This window comes from Ranitomeya imitator, chromosome 5, assembly GCF_032444005.1.
Source record: "Ranitomeya imitator isolate aRanImi1 chromosome 5, aRanImi1.pri, whole genome shotgun sequence".
NCBI lineage: Eukaryota > Metazoa > Chordata > Amphibia > Anura > Dendrobatidae > Ranitomeya > Ranitomeya imitator.
In genome coordinates this window covers 8,583,536-8,608,675 of record NC_091286.1, presented here as the reverse complement: position 1 = coordinate 8,608,675, position 25,140 = coordinate 8,583,536, and the positions used below count along the sequence as shown (strand labels likewise).

At 55.6% G+C, this 25,140-nt stretch overlaps 1 protein-coding gene across 2 annotated transcripts in view; it reads right to left on the bottom strand.

Annotated features, from left to right (window-relative positions):
- The window catches only part of LOC138681058 (uncharacterized), a 137,646-nt gene that overhangs the window by 96,690 nt on the left and 15,816 nt on the right, over positions 1-25,140 (bottom strand). Inside the window, exon 1 of one of the 2 annotated variants that reach the window (XM_069768276.1) lies at positions 15,487-15,622. The exons of the other annotated variant lie outside the window; for it this stretch is intronic. Coding sequence (XP_069624377.1) covers positions 15,487-15,493 — 7 coding nt within the window. The 5' untranslated portion in view covers positions 15,494-15,622. Of the gene's footprint in view, positions 1-15,486; positions 15,623-25,140 lie in introns of those variants that run through there. 2 annotated transcript variants of the gene reach the window in all.

Sequence of the window (25,140 nt, the reverse complement as noted above, 5' to 3'; positions counted from 1 at the left end):
CCTTGTGAAAATAAAAATTTGTGGGCAAAAAGATCATTTTTGTAGAAAAAATGCAATTTTTTTTTTCACGGCTCTACATTATAAACTTCTGTGAAGCACATGGGGGTTCAAAGTGCTCACCACACATCTAGATAAGTTCCTTAAGGGGTCTAGTTTCCAAAATGGTGTCACTTGTGGGGGGTTTCCACTGTTTAGGCACATCAGGGGCTCTCCAAACGCGACATGGCATCCAATCTCAATTCCAGCCAATTCTACATTGAAAAAGTAAAACGGCGCTCCTTCACTTCCACGTTCTGCGGTGTGCCCAAACAGTGGTTTACCCCCACATATGGGGTATTGGCGTATTCAGGAGAAATTGCATAACAAAATTTATGGTTACATTTCTGTTTTTACACTTGTGAAAATAAAAAAATGGTTCTGAATTAAGATGTTTGCAAAAAAAAGTTAAATGTTCATTTTTTCCTTCCACATTGTTTCAGTTCCTGTGAAGCACGTAAAGGGTTAATAAACTTCTTGAATGTGGTTTTGAGAACCTTGAGGGGTGTAGTTTTTAGAATGGTGTCACACTTCATTATTTTCTATCATATAGACCCCTCAAAATGACTTCAAATGTGATGTGGTCCCTAAAAAAAAATGGTGTTGTAAAAATGAGAAATTGCTGGTCAACTTTTAACCCTTATAACTCCCTAACAAAAAAAAATTTTGTTTCCAAAATTGTGCTGATGTAAAGTAGACATGTGGGAAATGTTATTTATTAACTATTTTTCGTGACATATCTCTCTGATTTAAGGGCATAAAAATACAAAGTTTGAAAATTGCAAAATTTTAAAAATATTCGCCATATTTCCGTTTTTTTCATAAATAATCGCAAGTAATATCGAAGAAATGTTACCACTAACATGAAGTACAATATGTCACGAAAAAACAATCTCAGAATCAGCGGGATCCGTTGAAGCGTTCCAGAGTTATAACCTCATAAAGTGACAGTGGTCAGAATTGCAAAAATTGGCCCGGTCATTAAGTACCAAATTGGCTCTGTCACTAAGGGGTAAGATTGTTGATGATTCGTCCAGCAATTTTGATTCCTTCTGCTTTTTTGGCAAGTCCGGCCTTCCTGAAAATAGCGTCTGCATATAAATTGAAGAGAAATTGTGCGTAGCAGGATAGTACTGAGTAGCAGAATAGTACTGAGCATAAGGGGAATGCTGCATAGCAGGATAGTACTGAGCAGCTGAATAATAGGATAGTACTGAGCAGCTGAATAATAGGATAGTACTGAGCAGCTGAATAATAGGAATGTACTGAGCAGTGGGAAAGCACTGAGTATTGGGAAAGTACTGAGCAGCGGGATAGTAGTGAACATTGGGTTAGTCCTGCATAGCAGGATAGTACTAAGCAGCGGAATAGCAGGATAGTACTGAGCAGCGGAGTAGTAGGATATTACTGAGCAGTGGGATAGTCGAATATTACTGATCACTGGGATAGTACAGGGTAGCGGGACAGTATTTAGTAGCAGAATAGTAGGATAGTACTGAGCAGCAGGATAGTAGTGAGCTGTCAGGAAATAGGAAGAAGTTCTGATTACTTCAATTACACATACAGAGCTCTCTCAAGTTTCCTCTGCCTGACAGCACAAGGCTGGAATTCTAAGCCACTCTTCCTCCCACCCCCTGCTATATAGCTGTAATGTGAGACCAATGTGCCAGCAACATCCACGGAGGAATATTTGTGTAGCTATGAGCTGGGAAAGCCAGTCTTCATCTAAACCCCTATTCCCCCTTCCCACCTGATACCAGCTATAACTGGTACAGCAACTTCTTTTGTTCTTGAAAAGTTATGTATAATGACACCGATCAGGAATAGAGATATAAAAGGTTACATATTCCGAATGTCCACTCACTGAAATCACTAGGATCTAAACCCAACGAAATGCAAGGAACGAATTTCTCCATAAGCAGGTTGTAACAACTCTGCTGGCATCACGACATGGCCTCTCATCTCTCACACTATCTTACCCACTGCTCCAGGTCATGTTGTGGTTTCTGTTTCTTGCCAGCTCCATATTCTGTGCCTCTGCTCTCTGTATGCTTCCTGGCTGTGTGCATAGGGGGGCGGCGCCTGAACTCTCTGGTCCTTATAGGAATCAGGTGCACCTGTCTAATCTGTTCCTGACCAATTACCAAGAGGCCTCCAGTATTTAGTGCAGCTCCACCCAGTGGACTGGGCCTGTGCAATGTGTTTACTCAGTTTGTGTTTTGCTTCTGAGCTGCCAAGCCTTGCTCTGTGTCTTGCCTTCTCTGAAGGCTGTTCTCCTTGCTTTGCCTTGTATCTTGTTTGTCTGCCCTCCAGGAGGCTGTATATCCTAGTCCCTGTGTCTTTGTTCTTATACCTTGTCTTGTTCCATTACCTTGTCTGAACTTTGTCCTACCTCTGTCTCCTTGTATGTGATTTCTTTCCCTGCAGTGTCTCTCTGCTCTGCTCTCGGCTCCGCACTCTGTGACCTTGCTTTGCTTCTTACTCTGCAACCTGTGACTTTGCTCTGCACTCTGGGGCTTGCTCTGCTCTTGTCTCTGCACTCTGTGCCTTTGCTTTGCTCTTGGCTCCGCACTCTGTGCCTTCACTCTGCTCTTGGCTCTGCACTTTGTGATTCTAACCTTGTCTCTCTGCAGCTTTACCTCTGCTCCGCACTCCTGCAGTTCTGCTCCGTTCTACTCTGCTCCTGTTGCTGCGGTAATCTCTTGCTGCAGCTCCTCTCCGCATTCCTTGCGGTTCTGCTCTGCTTAGCTTTTTGTTGCTGTGCTATCTCTTGCTGCTCTACTGCTCCTATCCGCAGCCGTGCGGTTCTCTTCCTGTGTGAACAGGTCCCAACCTGTTCCTTTATTCTCCTTTCCTTCTGGCTTGTGTCCGTACCTGCATCTCCTGTGTGAACAGGTCCCAACCTGTTCCTTCATACTTCATTCCTTCCTGCTTGTTTCCTTACTTGCACCTCCTGTGTGAACAGGCCCCTACCTGTTCCTTCATACACCACACCAACCTGCCCTGTGTCTCTGCCGTACCTGCCAGCCCTGTCTCTGCCGTTCCTGCCAGCCCTGTGTCTCTGCTGTTCCTGCCAGTCCTGTCTCTGCCATACCTGCCAGCCCTGTCTCTGCCGTACCTGCCAGCCCTGTGTCTCTGCCGTGCCTGCCAGCCCTGTGTCTCTGCCGTACCTGCCAGCCCTGTGTCTCTACCGTGCCTGCCAGCCCTGTGTCTCTGCCGTGCCTGCCAGCCCTGTGTCTCTGCCGTGCCTGCCAGCCGTGTCTCTGCCGTACCTGCCAGCCCTGTGTCTCTGCCGTTCATGCCAGTCCTGTGTCTCTGCCAGTTCTGTGTCTCAGCAGTGCCAGCCTACTCGTCTGAGTTTCATCCGTGCTCATCTGCTAGTCCTGCCTGATGCCTGCACCAATCCTGGTGTTCCTGTTTTCCAAGTGGGATCAGCAGCCACAGCCAGACACCACCCTGGAGTAGCACCTGGCAGCTGCATGCCGCATAAGCCTGACCTCACCATCAGAGGCTCCAGTGAAGACCAAGGCAGCTGTCATAGTCACGCCCCTTCCAGGGTAGTCTGGTTCATGGTACAGTGGGGCCACAAACCACCCAAGCTCACGCCCACCAGTCAGGGCGTGCGCGTGACACAGGTCATATGTCTACGCCGTATTTATGCTTAAAAGAACCCCCATGACGTGGTGAGCATCATGATCATTGTGTTGTTCTTCTATGAGGTTCATACAGCGAGTTATGTATAGAAATGGCTTGTCATAACTCTAACAAAGGGGAGTATTCAGCCTCTGAGTGGGGTCACCACAGGGGGAGTGCCTTGGGTTTGGGCACGGAGATAAGTGAGTGAGACATCAGTCTTCACTAGTCTTTTGTCCCAGGTCTAGCTGCGAGAAAGATCTGTAATGCATCTGGATGCATCACCCCCTCCCTCAAGCCGCATGGTCAGCCATGATATGAATGAACTGTGTTTTTTCAACTTTAATCCTATTTTATTTGTAATTGTACTGTACATATGATACTTGTCTACTTTTATAATATCTTTTTTTACTTCTGTAAACACTGCCTACCTTTTTGGTTAAAATATCTAAAATTACTAGCTTTGTTTCTCCTTGCTCTATAACGTACTGTCATGTCCTCTGAAGTGAATTACGCTACTAATCTGGGTTGGCTCCAGACCCGTTATTAATTAAGAAATCTGAGCTGGTGGCAGCGGATTTGTCCTGGTCATTTGAGAGACTTTGTAGCGACTTTCTGCGTTGATAATTATTGTTCCCGCCAGAGTGGGAGTAGTTATATCGCCCTCGCTGCAGTGTGCCCATTAGCCAGTACAAAGTAAGGCAGCCTTTCTGGCGACTAATTACACTAGGTGTAGTACCCTGTCTGACCTGAGGGTAAGGGAAGTTCCAAAGAGGAACTGGGAAGTGGGATATAGATAAATCCCCTTCAGAAAAGACCTAGCCAACCAAACAACCCCTGTTCATGACATATTGGTGTGAGCAGTGGGGATGATAAAGGTATCCTCCCTGGGATTCGTGACATGAGCATTGGGTTAGCACTGCACAGTAGTACTGAGCAGCAGACAGTAAGATAGCACTGAGCAGTGGAATAGTACCGAGCAGCGGGATAATACTGAGCAGCAGGATAGTACAGTCATGGACAAAAATTTTGAGAATGAGACAAATATTAATTTTTCCAAAGTCTACTGCTTCATTTTTTCTAATGGCAATTTGCATATACTCCTGAATGTCAGAGTGATCAGCTTAACAGCAATTACTGTACTTGCAAAGTCAATATTTGCCCAGAAAATGAACTTTAACCCCCAAAACACATTTCAACATCATTGCAGTCCTGCCTTAAAAGGAGCAGCTAACATGGTTTTAGTGATTGATCCATTAACACAGGTGTGGGTGTTGATGAGGACAGGGCTGGCGATCAATCAGTCATGATTAAGTAAGAATGACATCACTGGACACTTTAAAAGGAGGCTGGTGCTTGGTACCATTGTTTCTCTTCAGTTAACCATGGTTATCTCTAAAGAAACACGTGCAGCCATCATTGCACTGCACAAAAATGGCCTAACAGGGAAGAGTATCGCAGCTACAAAGATTGCACCTCAGTCAACTGTTCTGTCCCCACATGAGGCGAATGAAGGTGTCGCAGACTAATAAGAGTTGTGAGAGAAAGAGTCGTACCTTCGTATTTCCTCGATATGAGGCAGACAGGACCAATGCTGCTCAGCGTCCGAAGAGATGATGCACTCCAGGGACTGTGTAATCCAGACTTGTTTATTTTGTAGATCTGGACATACAGCGTATAACTGGTAATACAGAACTTCTCCAGAAATGCAGGGTAGACAGGGTACAGTAAGATGTAGCACCAAGTATGACTGCAAGTGTGAGCAGCATGAGAGAGTGGTCGAAAGACTGATGCCTTCCTAAGCCCAGTTCAAAAGCACGTCCTCTCACAACAGAAAGTAAACTGGAAATGGCTGCCAGAGGAAGAGAAGATTTGACCCCTGAACCGGATGTAAGACATGCCCACAAGAAATACATGAAAAACAAGCTGCCATACAGAAAAAGGCCATTGGGTGGCAGCAGAGTAAAATATAACAACATACATGGAAACTGAGGAATATACATGGAACAGCACACTCCCCGTCTGAAATTCCGTAAGGGATTTCACTATATCAATGTCCTTAAAAAGTCCAACAACCTAGAAAGTGAAACCAAACATGCATGTAATGCAATAATAACTTTAAACAAGACATTAAGTCAGTTCCTGAGATAATCCAATGGAAAACCCATCTTCGGATCAGAGAAGCCGCACTAGGCCAAACTATCTCTGACCCACTGTAATCCAATGGGTAAAGTACTAGTGCAGTGTTCTGTTGGTAGTTTATCCTACCGGAATGTCCTCGATAGTGAGTATTTTTTGGCAGACGTGCCAACCATGACAGTCTTTGTCTCCATGTGGCTTGTGATAAGATCTCGCAATGTGGACTAACCTTGCAATAGTCTTAATGAGTTTCATCCAATTGGAGAAGCGTTTGAAGCACTGACAACCGAGGGTGGAGGTTCGCTTAGCGTTCGTGGCCAGAGCACTGACCTCGGAGCGGACTTCTGGATCATCGTCCGGATCCTGGATGCTGAAGACTTCCTGAACACATTCACTTCCCTTCTGTTCCAGCAGAAACTTTGGACCTGAAAGCCAAGAAGAGTTAGCAAAGGAATTTATAGACATAGGTCTAGTGGTATGGTCGGCTGGATTAAGTTCAGATGGGATATAGTGCCACTGTTCAGGTTTGGAAGACCTTCTTATTCTCTCAATGCGGTTACTGACGTACACGTAGAAGCGCCTTGTTTGGTTGTAGATGTAACATAAGACAACTTTACTGTCACTGTAGTATTGTACGTCATCTATGTGAGTGTCCAGCTCATGCTGAATAAAGTCTGCGAGTTCTACTGCAAGCACAGTCCCACAGAGTTCCAGCCTGGGAATAGTGTGGTCAGGCTTGGGAGCCAACTTAGCTTTGCCGAAAACGAACCCAACATGATCTTGATTGTCAGATCCCGTTACCTTCAGGTAGACAACAGCTGCAATGGCCTCCGTGGATGCATCCGAGAACACATGGAGTTCCGTCCTGGTGCTAGCAGCAAGTGAGATTCCAGCGTAGCATCTCGGTATATGGATTTTATCCAAGGCACACAAAGACTGCTTCCAGGTTTCCCATTTTGGTTCCTTATCAGGAGGTAGAGGGGTATCCCAGTCTTTGACAGTTTCGGACAGCTGTCTCAGAAGGGATTTACCTTGTATGGTAATTGGTGCTACGAATCCCAGTGGGTCATACAGGCTATTTACCACTGACAGGACACCACGTTTAGTGAATGGTTTGTCTGCACAGTTGATTTGGAATCCGAAGGTGTCGGCTGACAGGTTCCACCTCAGGCCTAAGCTTCTCTGCACAGGCGGACGGTCTGGTCCCAGGTCTATGTCCTTGAATCCAGGTGCGTGGTCGCTTGACTCAAAGGCTCTCATGACAGCCGGGCTGTTTGAAGCAATTTTGTGCAGTCTAAGCTTAGCTCGGTACAGCATATGTTGGGTCCTTTTGAGTAGGTCGATTACAGCTTCTTCTGTAGGTAGAGATTTTAGTCCATCATCTACGTAGAAGTCTTTCTCTACAAAGTCTCTGGCGTCTGTTCCATACTCGGACTCTCCTTCTTGTGCGGTTCTCCGCAGGCCATATGCTGCCACAGCGGGTGAAGGGCTGTTCCCGAATACGTGCACCCGCATGCGATACTCCACCATCTCTTTGCTGGGGTCATTGTCCTTGTACCACAGGAACCTGAGGAAATTCCTGTGGTCCTCTCGGACTATGAAACAGTGGAACATCTGTTCAATGTCGGCGGTGATGGCAATGGGCTCTTTCCTGAACCTCATCAACAATCCTACTAGTATAGTTTGTCAGATTAGGACCTGTGAGGAGGACATCATTGAGAGATACGCCTTGATGTTTGGCGCTTGAATCAAAGACAACTCTAATTTGTTTAGGTTTCTTCGGGTGATATACTCCAAATGAGGGTAGGTACCAGCACTCCTCGTTTTCCTTTAAGGGAGACGCTGGCTCCGCATGGTTGTTATGGAATATTTTGCCCATAAAGGTGACAATGTGTTCTTTCATCTCCGGTTTATTGCTTAGCGTGCGCTGGAGAGAGTTAAATCTGGACAAGGCTTGTTCACGATTGTTCGGGAGCCTTACCCTGGTAGCTCGGAAGGGTAAGGGGAAAACCCAGTGATTGGTTTCGTCCTTAAGGAACTCATTGTCCATTATCCTGACAAATTCCTTGTCTTCCATAGATGGGGCTACTTTGTTGTCATCCTTAGTGGTATGAAACACCAATTTTCCCAAGTCGTCTGCATAGGGAGAAGGGATAACATCAGGCAGCTGTACAGAATCTGGAAGCTTTTCCTTCACCTCATAGTGATGAGGACATGGTTTGCAGAAGGTAGTGCGCCCGTCTCGGCGTACGTATGTCTTAAAGGAATGGACTCCTGTTTGGTCCAAGCATACATTTCCTATGACTATCCACCCCAAGTCAAGTCTCTGGGCGTAGGGGGCGTAGTCAGGACCATTACACTGTTGGCGGACCTTATGTATCCTCAAATTGTCTCTGCCGAGCAGAAGTAGGATTTCAGCATCTGTGTCCAAAGGTGGGATAACGCTGGCTAGGTGCCTTAAGTGTGGTTGGTGGAAAGCAGCTTCCGGGGTAGGGATCTCATCCCTTTGGTCTGGTATTTGATCGCATTCAATTAGCGTAGGTAGGGGTATTTCTACGTCTTCATTGACAGGAGAAGCGATGAAACCTTGTGCTCTTCTGCCGCTAGTCTCTATGCGCCCCGAGCAAGTATTCAGAGTGTAGGGCGTTGCTGGTCCCTTGATTCTAAAGGCTTCAAAGAACTTAGGTCCAGCTAGGGATCGATTGCTCTGATCGTCAATGATGGCATACATTTTTACAGCCTTCTCTGGTTGCCCTTCTGGATAGACTCTGATTAGGCATATCCTGGCACAGCATTTAGCACTTTGATTCTCCCCACATACCTCTGAGCATGAGCAGGACACAGCTGTGGTGGACTTGGCGTGATTCTATGGCTCCCCGCCATGGTTTGTAGCGGGACCAGAGGTAACTGCGACTGCTGGATCGCTGGTGGCTGAGCCTGGGTGCAAGGCTGATGGGTGTCTGTCGCTATGACACTCTTCACACTTAATGGCAGATTTACAGTGCTTGGCCATGTGTTCTGATGAAGCGCAGCACTTGAAACATACCCCAAGTTCCCTGAGGATTTTCTTGCTCTCCTGCATGGTTTTGGACCTGAAGCCTCTACATTTGTTCAGTGAGTGTGGTTTTTTGTGAATGGGACACTCACGATTGAAAGACTTATCCCTCGACGGAATAGTGTACTGCTTGTCGGCAGGTACTGCAGGTGATGGCAGGTTAGTCTTTCTGACGCTTACACTGTTCCTTGAGTCCTTGCGTCTATGTGCGACGCTTTCATACCTTGATGAAGGTGTTGCTGGAGCTGCAGTGTTAGACTCCAGGAAGTCGAGGCTAGGGTCGTTCCTCATTTGGGCTTGTTCGTCAATGAACTTGCAGAACTGAATGAACGGAGGAAAGGTGACGTCATGTGACCTTTTATACCTGGAGACGCACACTGCCCACTTCTCTTGCAGACTATGTGGCAGCTTTGAGACGATTGGGTTCACCCCATGGGCAGTGTCCAGGTAGCACAGTCCTGACAGACGAGGGTCTCTTTTAGCAAGTTCCAGCTCCATAAGCAGATCACTTAAGTCCAGAAGCTTGTGGGCTTCCTTAAGGTTGATCCTTGGAACGTTCTGCAGTCTCTTGAATAGGGACTTTTCTATGGCTTCAGCGCTGCCGTAGGTTCTTTCGAGTCTCTGCCAGGCCACAGCGAGACCTGCTTCAGCTTGCCCCATATAGACGGTCCTAAGACTCTTGATACGGTTTGTGGATTCAGGACCCAACCATTTTACCATGAGGTCGAGCTCCTGCTCCACGGATAGGTTGAGATCAGCAATGGCGGCCTTGAAGGTTGCTTTCCAGGCTCTGTAGTTCTCTGCACGGTCGTCGAATTTTGAGAGGCTAGTGCTGATTAGCTCCCTGCTCACCATGAACCTGGCAAACTCGGACATGTCTGATCCTTCACTCCTTGTTACCATATTAGCTTGTGGTGCCCCTCGGGCGTATAAGCTGTGAGGCGTGGAAGGGTGAATTGTTCCCGGGTAGAATGATGTCGCTGCAGGGTTGAGCTGTGGTTTAACCTCTAGAGATTCCGATGACTGCTGCTTGAACTGTGGAGGCGGGCTGGAGTGTGCCTTGTGGTCGTCTTGCGATGATGATTGCTCCTGAGGGGGTACATCACGGCTTTGGTCTTGGGTCTCTGTAGGGGCTGTGGGCGATACTGGCACCATAGGTTGGGCTGACTTGGACGTTTCCGCAATGTTGGGTTGAACGTCACTGGAGAAGGTGTGCGCTGCAGGTATCTGTTTCTGCACGTAGTCTCTGGTACGAACAGCTGGGTCGTCTTCTTCCTGTGGTGGCAGGCAAATTGGGTCGAGGTTTTGCTTCAATGCTTGCTCGAGTATTTTTACTTCGGCTAATGCAATTTCTTCCTCCATTTCTGTTTGAAGAAGCCTCTGCTTCTGTTTGAAGAATCCTTGCTTGAGCCTCTGCTTCTGTTTGAAGAATCTTTGCTCGAGCCTCTGCTTCTGATCTCTTCGCTTCTGCTTGTTTGAAGAATCTTTGCTCGAGCCTCTGCTTCTGCTTTCTTTTCTGTGTATGAACGTCTTAGTTTGGACCGCTCTGCATTTAAACGGGCCTCTAGGATTCTGTCGCTGAGGGCTGAAGTTCTTGAGCAGGATGATTTGTATGACCGAGCAGTGTTTAGACGAGGCTGACATGTGCGATCTAGTTTCTTGCAGATGGGTGATACGAAGCTCCGCTTTATCTTTGGCGTCTTGCACAGCGGCGTCCCTTTCTCTGTCTGTGGAATCTGCCTTGCTTAACTCTGATAGGGCTTCGTCGATTTTAGATTCTTTTAGGAAGGCAGCATACTTCGCGGACAGTCTCTTGTATCTGCCGTGGGCCACGTCTAGCTGTCTTATAGTGTCCTGTAAACCCGCTGCGTCACTTTTGTGGCGTTGGACGCTTGACATAAGGGAGGTGACTCGTTCCCATAGGTCGTCCAAGTTGTCATTGAACTCATCCCTTGTGGAATAGTAACTCTCGAGGACCTTTAATGTTGGCTTGATGGAACGTACTGGTCGAGCATCTGGGTCTGCTGTGGAAGCGGGCTCTGCTTCCTGGTCTTCATAATGGACAGTATCAGGTTGTATTTGCTCTGTTTCAGCATTGGGGAACTGTGGAAGGTCCTTTTCGGCCATTTTGATTTAAGGTGCGCTGTCCCTTTAAGAAACTGAACCTTTGAATTGGGGGCTGGAAATTGCGGTGCAGCTTAGTTGCGACCCCCTGATAAGATTCCCAAGGTGTTGTTGGAGAATTGTGGGGTTCTGCGGTCCGACGATCTGCAGCAGTGTGGTATAATACACAGAGAGTCTTTATGTACAATGCAGTCTGAGGTGATGCTGCAGGAGATTTCTTAGCAGAGCAGGGCTGCAGTATGTGAGCGGGCAGAGAGCGGGCACGTGAATAGTGATATAAGGGTGATTCTGGCCGGGCTTCAAGGCAGTCTTTCGACTGTTCTGTCCCCACATGAGGCGAATGAAGGTGTCGCAGACTAATAAGAGTTGTGAGAGAGATAATCGTACCTTCGTATTTCTTCGATGTGAGGCAGACAGGACCAATGCTGCTCAGCGTCCAGAGAGATGATGCACTCCAGGGATTGTGTAATCCAGACTTGTTTATTTTGTAGATCTGGACATACAGCGTATAACTGGTAATACAGAACTTCTCCAGAAATGCAGGGTAGACAGGGTACAGTAAGATGTAGCACCAAGTGTGTCTGCAAGTGTGAGCAGCATGAGAGAGTGGTCGAAAGACTGATGCCTTCCTAAGCCCAGTTCAAAAGCACGTCCTCTCACAACAGAAAGTAAACTGGAAATGGCTGCCAGAGGAAGAGAAGATTTGACCCCTGAACCGGATGTAAGACATGCCCACAAGAAATACATGAAAAACAAGCTGCCATACAGAAAAAGGCCATTGGTGGCAGCAGAGTAAAATATAACAACATACATGGAAACTGAGGAATATACATGGAACAGCACAGTCAACAATCTATCGCATGATCAAGAACTTCAAGGAGAGAGCTTCCATTGTTGTCAAAAAGGCTCCAGGGCGCCCAAGAAAGACCAGCAAGCGCCAGGACCGTATCTTAAAACTGTTTCAGCTGCGGGATCGGACTACCAGCAGTGCCGAGCTTGCTCAGGAATGGCAGCAGGCTGGTGTGAGTGCTTCTGCACGCACTGTGAGGCGGAGACTCTTTGAGCAAGGCCTGGTTTCAAGGAGGGCAGCAAAGAAGCCACTTCTCTCCAGAAAAAACATCAGGGACCGACTGATATTCTGCAAAAGGTCCAGGGAGTGGACTGCTGAGGACTGGGGCAAAGTCATTTTCTCTGATGAATCCCCTTTTCGATTGTTTGGGACATCTGGAAAACAGCTTATTCGGAGGAGAAGAAGAGGTGAGCGCTACCACCAGTCTTGTCTCATGCCAACTGTAAAGCATCCTGAAACCATTCATGTGTGGGGTTGCTTCTCAGCCAAGGGAATCGGCCTAAAAACACAGCCATGAATAAAGAATGGTACCAGAATGTCCTCCAAGAGCAACTTCTCCCAACCGTCCAAGAGCAGTTTGGCGCCCAACAATGCCTTTTCCAGCATGATGGAGCACCTTGCCATAAAGCAAAGGTGATAACTAAATGGCTCATGGAACAAAACATAGAGATTTTGGGTCCATGGCCTGGAAACTCCCCAGATCTTAATCCCATGGAGAACTTGTGGTCAATCATCAAGAGACGGGTGGACAAACAAAAACCAACAAATTCTGGCAAAATGCAAGCATTGATTATGCAAGAATGGACGGCTATCAGTCAGGATTTGGTCCAGAAGTTGATTGAGAGCATGCCAGGGAGAATTGCAGAGGTCTTGAAGAAGAAGGGTCAACACTGCAAATATTGACTTGCTGCATTAACTCATTCTAACTGTCAATATAACCTATTGGTACTCATAATATGATTGCAATTACATTTCTGTATGTGATATAAACATCAGACAAACACTAATAAAAACCAGAGGGCAGCAGATCATCTGAAAATATATTTTTGGTGTCATTCTCAAAACTTTTGGCCATGAGTACCGAGCAGGTGGATAGTACTGAGCAGCAGGATAGTACTGAGCAGCGGGATAGTACTGGGATAGTATTGAGCAGCGTGATAGTACTGAGCAGCGGGATAGTACCGAGCAGCGGGATAGTACTGAGCAGCGGGATAGTACTGGGATAGTATTGAGCAGCGTGATAGTACTGAGCAGCGGGATAGTACTGGGATAGTACCGAGCAGCGTGATAGTACTGAGCAGCGGGATAGTACTGAGCAGCGGGATAGTACTGAGCAGCGGGATAGTACTGGGATAGTATTGAGCAGCGTGATAGTACTGGGATAGTATTGAGCAGCGGGATAGTACTGAGCAGCGGGATAGTACTGGGATAGTACTGAGCAGCGGGATAGTACTGGGATAGTACTGAGCAGCGGGATAGTACTGAGCAGCGGGATAGTACTGAGCAGCGGGATAGTACTGGGATAGTATTGAGCAGCGTGATAGTACTGGGATAGTATTGAGCAGCGGGATAGTACTGAGCAGCGGGATAGTACTGGGATAGTACTGAGCAGCGGGATAGTACTGGGATAGTACTGAGCAGCGGGATAGTACTGAGCAGCGGGATAGTACTGGGATAGTATTGAGCAGCGGGATAGTACTGAGCAGCGGGATAGTACTGGGATAGTATTGAGCAGCGTGATAGTACTGAGCAGCGGGATAGTACCGAGCAGCATACATAATGTTACTCTCCCAAACTGGAGAATGATCAGGGCCGGTGCCAGTAGCTGGAGAACATGGGCCGCTGCTTTGGTCCATGACACCTGAGTCTAGCTGGCTCTGACGGGAGCAATTTAACCTCTAAAATGCTGCTGACAGTCGTGACAGAGGAATTTTAGGGGCCTGATATGAGGAAAGGTCTCCCTTCTGATGCCCACCGCACTCTCCCCACGACGTGACCGCGGGGTGACGGTGGCATTACTATGGAGGTCACCCTGTCTGCCATATTTGTACACTTGGAGATGGGTAATATTCCCCTGGAACTCACTGGAATATTCCAGAACTGGCGAGAATGATACAAGTGATCGTGGAGTCCGAGAAGGAGCAACAAAAAGAGCAAACAAAAAACAAAACTATATTTATAAAACACCAAAATATTTATGTTCTGATCAACCCAAGAAATGAAGAATTCTGAAAATAAAAAAAAGTGGTATTTCCACGTGTGACAAACAAAATACCAGAATATGTAGTCATTAGAGAGGTCACTAAAACGAAAAGGAAAAAAACGGTAACAAAGAAGAGAATCAGAAAGTCATAGGGGCCCCAAACTGGCAATAATGGGATCGACATCTCGGCCACCAAAACCGGCAAGATAGAAAAACACAAAAGTTATTCTCTTTAAGGCTATGTGCACACGTCCGGATTTCTTGCAGAAATTTCCTGAACAAAACCGGTCATTTTCTGCAAGAAATCCGCATTAGTTTTTTCTGCGTTTTTTTTGTGGATTTTTTGTGGATTTTTCTGGAGGTTCCAAATGCAATAATATAGTGGGAAATTCGCAAAAAATCTGCAAAATTAATGAACATGCTGCGTTGTTTATGCACAAAAATTGCGGAATGCATTCTAAATGATGGGATGCATATGTGGGCGTTTTTTATGCATTGTTATAGCGAAAAAAACGCAACGTGTGCACACAGCCTAAGGGTGAGGAAGGGAAATAAAAGAGAGACTGCTGGGACGCTATCGTCCAAGACCCCGCCGAGCCCGGTGCCAGTGCCCACACCCATGGGATTGTCGGTGGGTTCTGACCCAACCGCCCCAATCACCTGCTGATAACTCAGATGTGACCCCCGCACCTCTCCGGGAGACCCCCACTGGCATTGGAGCAGCGGTCAGAACTGAACATTGCTCAACGATCTTTCAACAAAGTGGACTCACAATCATCGCAGGCCTGTACAATATGAAAGCCAGTGCCCCCCCTCCCCGGTCCAGTACTGGCTTTCCACCGCTGCTTCGGTCTATTCCTTGGATGCCGCAGTGACATCACGCCGACAGCACAAATCACCACTGCAGCCAGTCGCTGAGTTCAGTGACTGAGGTAGATGAGACATGCCAGTAAGCTCAGTGATTGCCTGCAGTGGTCATTTGAGCTGTTGATGCAATGTCACCATTGTAGTGGAAACACAAGGACCGAAGCAGCGGTGAAGAGACGGCACCACCCGGTCTGCTGGAACCTTCCCTTTAAGCCCTGACAATGGTCCCGGCTCCTCTGTGTGACGGGTGAAGAACAATGTGCAGATAATAAACGCATTATTATTATTATTATTATCATTATTATTTAGCCTCAATCGTCTCCTTTCTCGGAACAGTGAAAACTTCTGCAAGTGACTACAAGTATAAGGAGTCCGGAGGGTCTGGGATTATCACACGATGTTCTCTGACTCAGCCCTATGAAGAGAACAAGATGAAGGCAGCAGAGATAAGGAGGAGGCTGGACAGAGACCAGAACACGGGGGTTGGCCTCTCAGGAGTCTGGGAGAGCTGGGTGCCCTCACTGCAGGATAAAGAGTCACAGAGAAGGGGCTGTGGGATCAGGGACGGGGGTCACAGACCTGTCATGTCCGTCGCTGCTGCTGGAGGAGGATGGGAGCATCTTATCAGCGTCTCTGTGTGCACGATAAACAGCGCGCTGGTAACTGACTGCACAGCGAGGTGCGGCCGGACGACGCTCACAGGACGGAAGCCCTGCCCTGCACTCACTCCTCCCGGCCCTGCACTCACTCCTCCCGGCCCTGCACTCACTCCTCCCGGCCCTGCACTCAATCCTCCCGGCCCTGCACTCACTCCTCCCGGCCCTGCACTCACTCCTCCCGGCCCTGCACTCACTCCTCCCGGGCCTGCACTCACTCCTCCCGGCCCTGCACTCACTCCTCCCGGCCCTGCACTAACTCCTCCCGGGCCTGCACTCACTCCTCCCGGGCCTGCACTCACTCCTCCCGGGCCTGCACTCACTCCTCCCGACCCTGCACTCACTCCTCCCGGCCCTGCACTCACTCCTCCCGGCCCTGCACTCACTCCTCCCGGCCCTGCACTCACTCCTCCCGGCCCTGCACTCACTCCTCCCGGGCCTGCACTCACTCCTCCCGGTCCTGCACTCACTCCTCCCGGCCCTGCACTCACTCCTCCCGGCCCTGCACTCACTCCTCCCGGCCCTGCACTCACTCCTCCCGGCCCTGCACTCACTCCTCCCGGCCCTGCACTCACTCCTCCCGGCCCTGCACTCACTCCTCCCGACCCTGCACTCAAACATCCCGGCCCTGCACTCACTCCTCCCGGCCCTGCACTCACTCCTCCCGGCCCTGCACTCACTCCTCCCGACCCTGCACTCACTCCTCCCGACCCTGCACTCACTCCTCCCGGCCCTGCACTCACTCCTCCCGGCCCTGCACTCACTCCTCCCGGCCCTGCACTCACTCCTCCCGGCCCTGCACTCACTCCTCCCGGCCCTGCACTCACTCCTCCCGGCCCTGCACTCACTCCTCCCGACCCTGCACTCAAACATCCCGGCCCTGCACTCAAACATCCCGGCCCTGCACTCACTCCTCCCGACCCTGCACTCACTCCTCCCGACCCTGCACTCACTCCTCCCGGCCCTGCACTCACTCCTCCCGGCCCTGCACTCACTCCTCCCGGCCCTGCACTCACTCCTCCCGGCCCTGCACTCAAACATCCCGGCCCTGCACTCACTCCTCCCGGCCCTGCACTCACTCCTCCCGGCCCTGCACTCACTCCTCCCGGCCCTGCACTCACTCCTCCCGGCCCTGCACTCACTCCTCCCGGCCCTGCACTCAAACATCCCGGCCCTGCACTCACTCCTCCCGACCCTGCACTCACTCCTCCCGGCCCTGCACTCACTCCTCCCGACCCTGCACTCACTCCTCCCGGCCCTGCACTCACTCCTCCCGGCCCTGCACTCACTCCTCCCGGCCCTGCACTCACTCCTCCCGGCCCTGCACTCAAACATCCCGGTCCTGCACTCACTCCTCCCGGCCCTGCACTCACTCCTCCCGGCCCTGCACTCAAACATCCCGGCCCTGCACTCAAACATCCCGGCCCTGCACTCACTCCTCCCGGCCCTGCACTCACTCCTCCCGACCCTGCACTCACTCCTCCCGACCCTGCACTCACTCCTCCCGGCCCTGCACTCACTCCTCCCGGCCCTGCACTCACTCCTCCCGGCCCTGCACTCACTCCTCCCGGCCCTGCACTCACTCCTCCCGGCCCTGCACTCAAACATCCCGGCCCTGTACTCACTCCTCCCGGCCCTGCACTCACTCCTCCCGACCCTGCACTCACTCCTCCCGGCCCTGCACTCACTCCTCCCGGCCCTGCACTCACTCCTCCCGACCCTGCACTCACTCCTCCCGGCCCTGCACTCACTCCTCCCGGCACTGCACTCACTCCTCCCGGCCCTGCACTCACTCCTCCCGGCCCTGCACTCACTCCTCCCGGCCCTGCACTCAAACATCCCGGTCCTGCACTCACTCCTCCCGGCCCTGCACTCACTCCTCCCGGCCCTGCACTCACTCCTCCCGACCCTGCACTCACTCCTCCCGGCCCTGCACTCACTCCTCCCGGCCCTGCACTCACTTCTCCCGGCCCTGCACTCACTCCTCCCGGCCCTGCACTCAAACATCCCGGCCCTGCACTCACTCCTCCCGGCCCTGCACTCACTCCTCCCGGCCCTGCACTCAATCATCCCGGCCCTGCACTCAATCATCCCGGCCCTGCCCTCACTCATCCCGGCCCTGCACTCGCTCCTCCCGGCCCTGCACTCGCTCCTCCCGGCCCTGCACTCGCTCCTCCCGGCCCTGCACTCGCTCCTCCCGGCCCTGCACTCGCTCCTCCCGACCCTGCACTCAATCCTCCCGGCCCTGCACTCAATCCTCCCGGCCCTGCACTCACTCTTCCCGGCCCTGCACTCACTCCTCCCGGCCCTGCACTCGCTCCTCCCGGCCCTGCACTCACTCCTCCCGGCCCTGCACTCACTCCTCCCGGCCCTGCACTCACTCCTCCCGGCCCTGCACTCACTCCTCCCGGCCCTGCACTCACTCCTCCCGGCCCTGCACTCACTCCTCCCGGCCCTGCACTCACTCCTCCCGACCCTGCACTCAAACATCCCGGCCCTGCACTCACTCCTCCCGACCCTGCACTCACTCCTCCCGACCCTGCACTCACTCCTCCCGGCCCTGCACTCACTCCTCCCGGCCCTGCACTCACTCCTCCCGGCCCTGCACTCACTCCTCCCGGCCCTGCACTCACTCCTCCCGGCCCTGCACTCACTCCTCCCGACCCTGCACTCAAACATCCCGGCCCTGCACTCACTCCTCCCGACCCTGCACTCACTCCTCCCGACCCTGCACTCACTCCTCCCGGCCCTGCACTCACTCCTCCCGGCCCTGCACTCACTCCTCCCGGCCCTGCACTCACTCCTCCCGGCCCTGCACTCACTCCTCCCGGCCCTGCACTCACTCCTCCCGGCCCTGCACTCACTCCTCCCGGCCCTGCACTCACTCCTCCCGGCCCTGCACTCACTCCTCCCGGCCCTGCACTCACTCCTCCCGGCCCTGCACTCACTCCTCCCGGCCCTGCACTCACTCCTCCCGGCCCTGCACTCAAACATCCCGGCCCTGTACTCACTCCTCCCGGCCCTGCACTCACTCCTCCCGGCCCTGCACTCACTCCTCCCGGCCCTGCACTCGCTCCTCCCGGCCCTGCACTCGCTCCTCCCGGCCCTGCACTCGCTCCTCCCGACCCTGCACTCAATCCTCCCGGCCCTGCACTCAATCCTCCCGGCCCTGCACTCACTCTTCCCGGCCCTGCACTCACTCCTCCCGGCCCTGCACTCACTCCTCCCGGCCCTGCACTCACTCCTCCCGGCCCTGCACTCACTCCTCCCGGCCCTGCACTCACTCCTCCCGGCCCTGCACTCACTCCTCCCGGCCCTGCACTCACTCCTCCCGACCCTGCACTCAAACATCCCGGCCCTGCACTCACTCCTCCCGACCCTGCACTCACTCCTCCCGACCCTGCACTCACTCCTCCCGGCCCTGCACTCACTCCTCCCGGCCCTGCACTCACTCCTCCCGGCCCTGCACTCACTCCTCCCGGCCCTGCACTCACTCCTCCCGGCCCTGCACTCACTCCTCCCGGCCCTGCACTCACTCCTCCCGGCCCTGCACTCACTCCTCCCGGCCCTGCACTCACTCCTCCCGGCCCTGCACTCACTCCTCCCGGCCCTGCACTCACTCCTCCCGGCCCTGCACTCACTCCTCCCGGCCCTGCACTCAAACATCCCGGCCCTGTACTCACGCCTCCCGGCCCTGCACTCACTCCTCCCGGCCCTGCACTCACTCCTCCCGGCCCTGCACTCACTCCTCCCGGCCCTGCACTCACTCCTCCCGGCCCTGCACTCACTCCTGCCGGCCCTGCACTCACTCCTCCCGACCCTGCACTCACTCCTCCCGACCCTGCACTCACTCCTCCCGGCCCTGCACTCACTCCTCCCGGCCCTGCACTCACTCCTCCCGGCCCTGCACTCACTCCTCCCGGCCCTGCACTCACTCCTCCCGGCCCTGCACTCAAACATCCCGGCCCTGTACTCACTCCTCCCGGCCCTGCACTCAAACATCCCGGTCCTGCACTCACTCCTCCCGGCCCTGCACTCACTCCTCCCGGCCCTGCACTCAAACATCCCGGCCCTGCACTCAAACATCCCGGCCCTGCACTCACTCCTCCCGGCCATGCACTCACTCCTCCCGACCCTGCACTCACTCCTCCCGGCCCTGCACTCACTCCTCCCGGCCCTGCACTCACTCCTCCCGGCCCTGCACTCACTCCTCCCGGCCCTGCACTCACTCCTCCCGGCCCTGCACTCACTCCTCCCGGCCCTGCACTCACTCCTCCCGGCCCTGCACTCAAACATCCCGGCCCTGTACTCACTCCTCCCGGCCCTGCACTCACTCCTCCCGGCCCTGCACTCACTCCTCCCGGCCCTGCACTCACTCCTCCCGGCCCTGCACTCACTCCTCCCGACCCTGCACTCACTCCTCCCGGCCCTGCACTCACTCCTCCCGGCACTGCACTCACTCCTCCCGGCCCTGCACTCACTCCTCCCGGCCCTGCACTCACTCCTCCCGGCCCTGCACTCAAACATCCCGGTCCTGCACTCACTCCTCCCGGCCCTGCACTCACTCCTCCCGGCCCTGCACTCACTCCTCCCGACCCTGCACTCACTCCTCCCGGCCCTGCACTCACTCCTCCCGGCCCTGCACTCACTTCTCCCGGCCCTGCACTCACTCCTCCCGGCCCTGCACTCAAACATCCCGGCCCTGCACTCACTCCTCCCGGCCCTGCACTCACTCCTCCCGGCCCTGCACTCAATCATCCCGGCCCTGCACTCAATCATCCCGGCCCTGCCCTCACTCATCCCGGCCCTGCACTCGCTCCTCCCGGCCCTGCACTCGCTCCTCCCGGCCCTGCACTCGCTCCTCCCGGCCCTGCACTCGCTCCTCCCGGCCCTGCACTCGCTCCTCCCGACCCTGCACTCAATCCTCCCGGCCCTGCACTCAATCCTCCCGGCCCTGCACTCACTCTTCCCGGCCCTGCACTCACTCCTCCCGGCCCTGCACTCACTCCTCCCGGCCCTGCACTCACTCCTCCCGGCCCTGCACTCACTCCTCCCGGCCCTGCACTCACTCCTCCCGGCCCTGCACTCACTCCTCCCGACCCTGCACTCAAACATCCCGGCCCTGCACTCACTCCTCCCGACCCTGCACTCACTCCTCCCGACCCTGCACTCACTCCTCCCGGCCCTGCACTCACTCCTCCCGGCCCTGCACTCACTCCTCCCGGCCCTGCACTCACTCCTCCCGGCCCTGCACTCACTCCTCCCGGCCCTGCACTCACTCCTCCCGGCCCTGCACTCACTCCTCCCGGCCCTGCACTCACTCCTCCCGGCCCTGCACTCACTCCTCCCGGCCCTGCACTCACTCCTCCCGGCCCTGCACTCACTCCTCCCGGCCCTGCACTCAAACATCCCGGCCCTGTACTCACTCCTCCCGGCCCTGCACTCACTCCTCCCGGCCCTGCACTCACTCCTCCCGGCCCTGCACTCGCTCCTCCCGGCCCTGCACTCGCTCCTCCCGGCCCTGCACTCGCTCCTCCCGACCCTGCACTCAATCCTCCCGGCCCTGCACTCAATCCTCCCGGCCCTGCACTCACTCTTCCCGGCCCTGCACTCACTCCTCCCGGCCCTGCACTCACTCCTCCCGGCCCTGCACTCACTCCTCCCGGCCCTGCACTCACTCCTCCCGGCCCTGCACTCACTCCTCCCGGCCCTGCACTCACTCCTCCCGACCCTGCACTCAAACATCCCGGCCCTGCACTCACTCCTCCCGACCCTGCACTCACTCCTCCCGACCCTGCACTCACTCCTCCCGGCCCTGCACTCACTCCTCCCGGCCCTGCACTCACTCCTCCCGGCCCTGCACTCACTCCTCCCGGCCCTGCACTCACTCCTCCCGGCCCTGCACTCACTCCTCCCGGCCCTGCACTCACTCCTCCCGGCCCTGCACTCACTCCTCCCGGCCCTGCACTCACTCCTCCCGGCCCTGCACTCACTCCTCCCGGCCCTGCACTCACTCCTCCCGGCCCTGCACTCAAACATCCCGGCCCTGTACTCACTCCTCCCGGCCCTGCACTCACTCCTCCCGGCCCTGCACTCACTCCTCCCGGCCCTGCACTCACTCCTCCCGGCCCTGCACTCACTCCTCCCGGCCCTGCACTCACTCCTGCCGGCCCTGCACTCACTCCTCCCGACCCTGCACTCACTCCTCCCGACCCTGCACTCACTCCTCCCGGCCCTGCACTCACTCCTCCCGGCCCTGCACTCACTCCTCCCGGCCCTGCACTCACTCCTCCCGGCCCTGCACTCACTCCTCCCGGCCCTGCACTCAAACATCCCGGCCCTGTACTCACTCCTCCCGGCCCTGCACTCACTCCTCCCGGCCCTGCACTCACTCCTCCCGGCCCTGCACTCACTCCTCCCGGCCCTGCACTCAAACATCCCGGCCCTGCACTCAAACATCCCGGCCCTGCACTCAAACATCCCGGCCCTGCACTCACTCCTCCCGGCCCTGCACTCAAACATCCCGGCCCTGCACTCAAACATCCCGGCCCTGCACTCACTCCTCCCGGCCCTGCACTCACTCCTCCCGACCCTGCACTCACTCCTCCCGGCCCTGCACTCACTCCTCCCGGCCCTGCACTCACTCCTCCCGGCCCTGCACTCACTCCTCCCGGCCCTGCACTCACTCCTCCCGGCCCTGCACTCACTCCTCCCGACCCTGCACTCAAACATCCCGGCCCTGCACTCACTCCTCCCGGCCCTGCACTCACTCCTCCCGGCCCTGCACTCACTCCTCCCGACCCTGCACTCACTCCTCCCGACCCTGCACTCACTCCTCCCGGCCCTGCACTCACTCCTCCCGGCCCTGCACTCACTCCTCCCGGCCCTGCACTCACTCCTCCCGGCCCTGCACTCACTCCTCCCGGCCCTGCACTCACTCCTCCCGGCCCTGCACTCACTCCTCCCGACCCTGCACTCAAACATCCCGGCCCTGCACTCAAACATCCCGGCCCTGCACTCACTCCTCCCGACCCTGCACTCACTCCTCCCGACCCTGCACTCACTCCTCCCGGCCCTGCACTCACTCCTCCCGGCCCTGCACTCACTCCTCCCGGCCCTGCACTCACTCCTCCCGGCCCTGCACTCAAACATCCCGGCCCTGCACTCACTCCTCCCGGCCCTGCACTCACTCCTCCCGGCCCTGCACTCACTCCTCCCGGCCCTGCACTCACTCCTCCCGGCCCTGCACTCACTCCTCCCGGCCCTGCACTCAAACATCCCGGCCCTGCACTCACTCCTCCCGACCCTGCACTCACTCCTCCCGGCCCTGCACTCACTCCTCCCGACCCTGCACTCACTCCTCCCGGCCCTGCACTCACTCCTCCCGGCCCTGCACTCACTCCTCCCGGCCCTGCACTCACTCCTCCCGGCCCTGCACTCAAACATCCCGGTCCTGCACTCACTCCTCCCGGCCCTGCACTCACTCCTCCCGGCCCTGCACTCAAACATCCCGGCCCTGCACTCAAACATCCCGGCCCTGCACTCACTCCTCCCGGCCCTGCACTCACTCCTCCCGACCCTGCACTCACTCCTCCCGACCCTGCACTCACTCCTCCCGGCCCTGCACTCACTCCTCCCGGCCCTGCACTCACTCCTCCCGGCCCTGCACTCACTCCTCCCGGCCCTGCACTCACTCCTCCCGGCCCTGCACTCACTCCTCCCGGCCCTGCACTCACTCCTCCCGGCCCTGCACTCAAACATCCCGGCCCTGTACTCACTCCTCCCGGCCCTGCACTCACTCCTCCCGGCCCTGCACTCACTCCTCCCGGCCCTGCACTCACTCCTCCCGGCCCTGCACTCACTCCTCCCGACCCTGCACTCACTCCTCCCGGCCCTGCACTCACTCCTCCCGGCACTGCACTCACTCCTCCCGGCCCTGCACTCACTCCTCCCGGCCCTGCACTCACTCCTCCCGGCCCTGCACTCAAACATCCCGGTCCTGCACTCACTCCTCCCGGCCCTGCACTCACTCCTCCCGGCCCTGCACTCACTCCTCCCGACCCTGCACTCACTCCTCCCGGCCCTGCACTCACTCCTCCCGGCCCTGCACTCACTTCTCCCGGCCCTGCACTCACTCCTCCCGGCCCTGCACTCAAACATCCCGGCCCTGCACTCACTCCTCCCGGCCCTGCACTCACTCCTCCCGGCCCTGCACTCAATCATCCCGGCCCTGCACTCAATCATCCCGGCCCTGCCCTCACTCATCCCGGCCCTGCACTCGCTCCTCCCGGCCCTGCACTCGCTCCTCCCGGCCCTGCACTCGCTCCTCCCGGCCCTGCACTCGCTCCTCCCGGCCCTGCACTCGCTCCTCCCGACCCTGCACTCAATCCTCCCGGCCCTGCACTCAATCCTCCCGGCCCTGCACTCACTCTTCCCGGCCCTGCACTCACTCCTCCCGGCCCTGCACTCACTCCTCCCGGCCCTGCACTCACTCCTCCCGGCCCTGCACTCACTCCTCCCGGCCCTGCACTCACTCCTCCCGGCCCTGCACTCACTCCTCCCGACCCTGCACTCAAACATCCCGGCCCTGCACTCACTCCTCCCGACCCTGCACTCACTCCTCCCGACCCTGCACTCACTCCTCCCGGCCCTGCACTCACTCCTCCCGGCCCTGCACTCACTCCTCCCGGCCCTGCACTCACTCCTCCCGGCCCTGCACTCACTCCTCCCGGCCCTGCACTCACTCCTCCCGGCCCTGCACTCACTCCTCCCGGCCCTGCACTCACTCCTCCCGGCCCTGCACTCAAACATCCCGGCCCTGCACTCACTCCTCCCGACCCTGCACTCACTCCTCCCGGCCCTGCACTCACTCCTCCCGACCCTGCACTCACTCCTCCCGGCCCTGCACTCACTCCTCCCGGCCCTGCACTCACTCCTCCCGGCCCTGCACTCAAACATCCCGGTCCTGCACTCACTCCTCCCGGCCCTGCACTCACTCCTCCCGGCCCTGCACTCAAACATCCCGGCCCTGCACTCAAACATCCCGGCCCTGCACTCACTCCTCCCGGCCCTGCACTCACTCCTCCCGACCCTGCACTCACTCCTCCCGACCCTGCACTCACTCCTCCCGGCCCTGCACTCACTCCTCCCGGCCCTGCACTCACTCCTCCCGGCCCTGCACTCACTCCTCCCGGCCCTGCACTCACTCCTCCCGGCCCTGCACTCACTCCTCCCGGCCCTGCACTCAAACATCCCGGCCCTGTACTCACTCCTCCCGGCCCTGCACTCACTCCTCCCGGCCCTGCACTCACTCCTCCCGGCCCTGCACTCACTCCTCCCGGCCCTGCACTCACTCCTCCCGGCCCTGCACTCACTCCTGCCGGCCCTGCACTCACTCCTCCCGACCCTGCACTCACTCCTCCCGACCCTGCACTCACTCCTCCCGGCCCTGCACTCACTCCTCCCGGCCCTGCACTCACTCCTCCCGGCCCTGCACTCACTCCTCCCGGCCCTGCACTCACTCCTCCCGGCCCTGCACTCAAACATCCCGGCCCTGTACTCACTCCTCCCGGCCCTG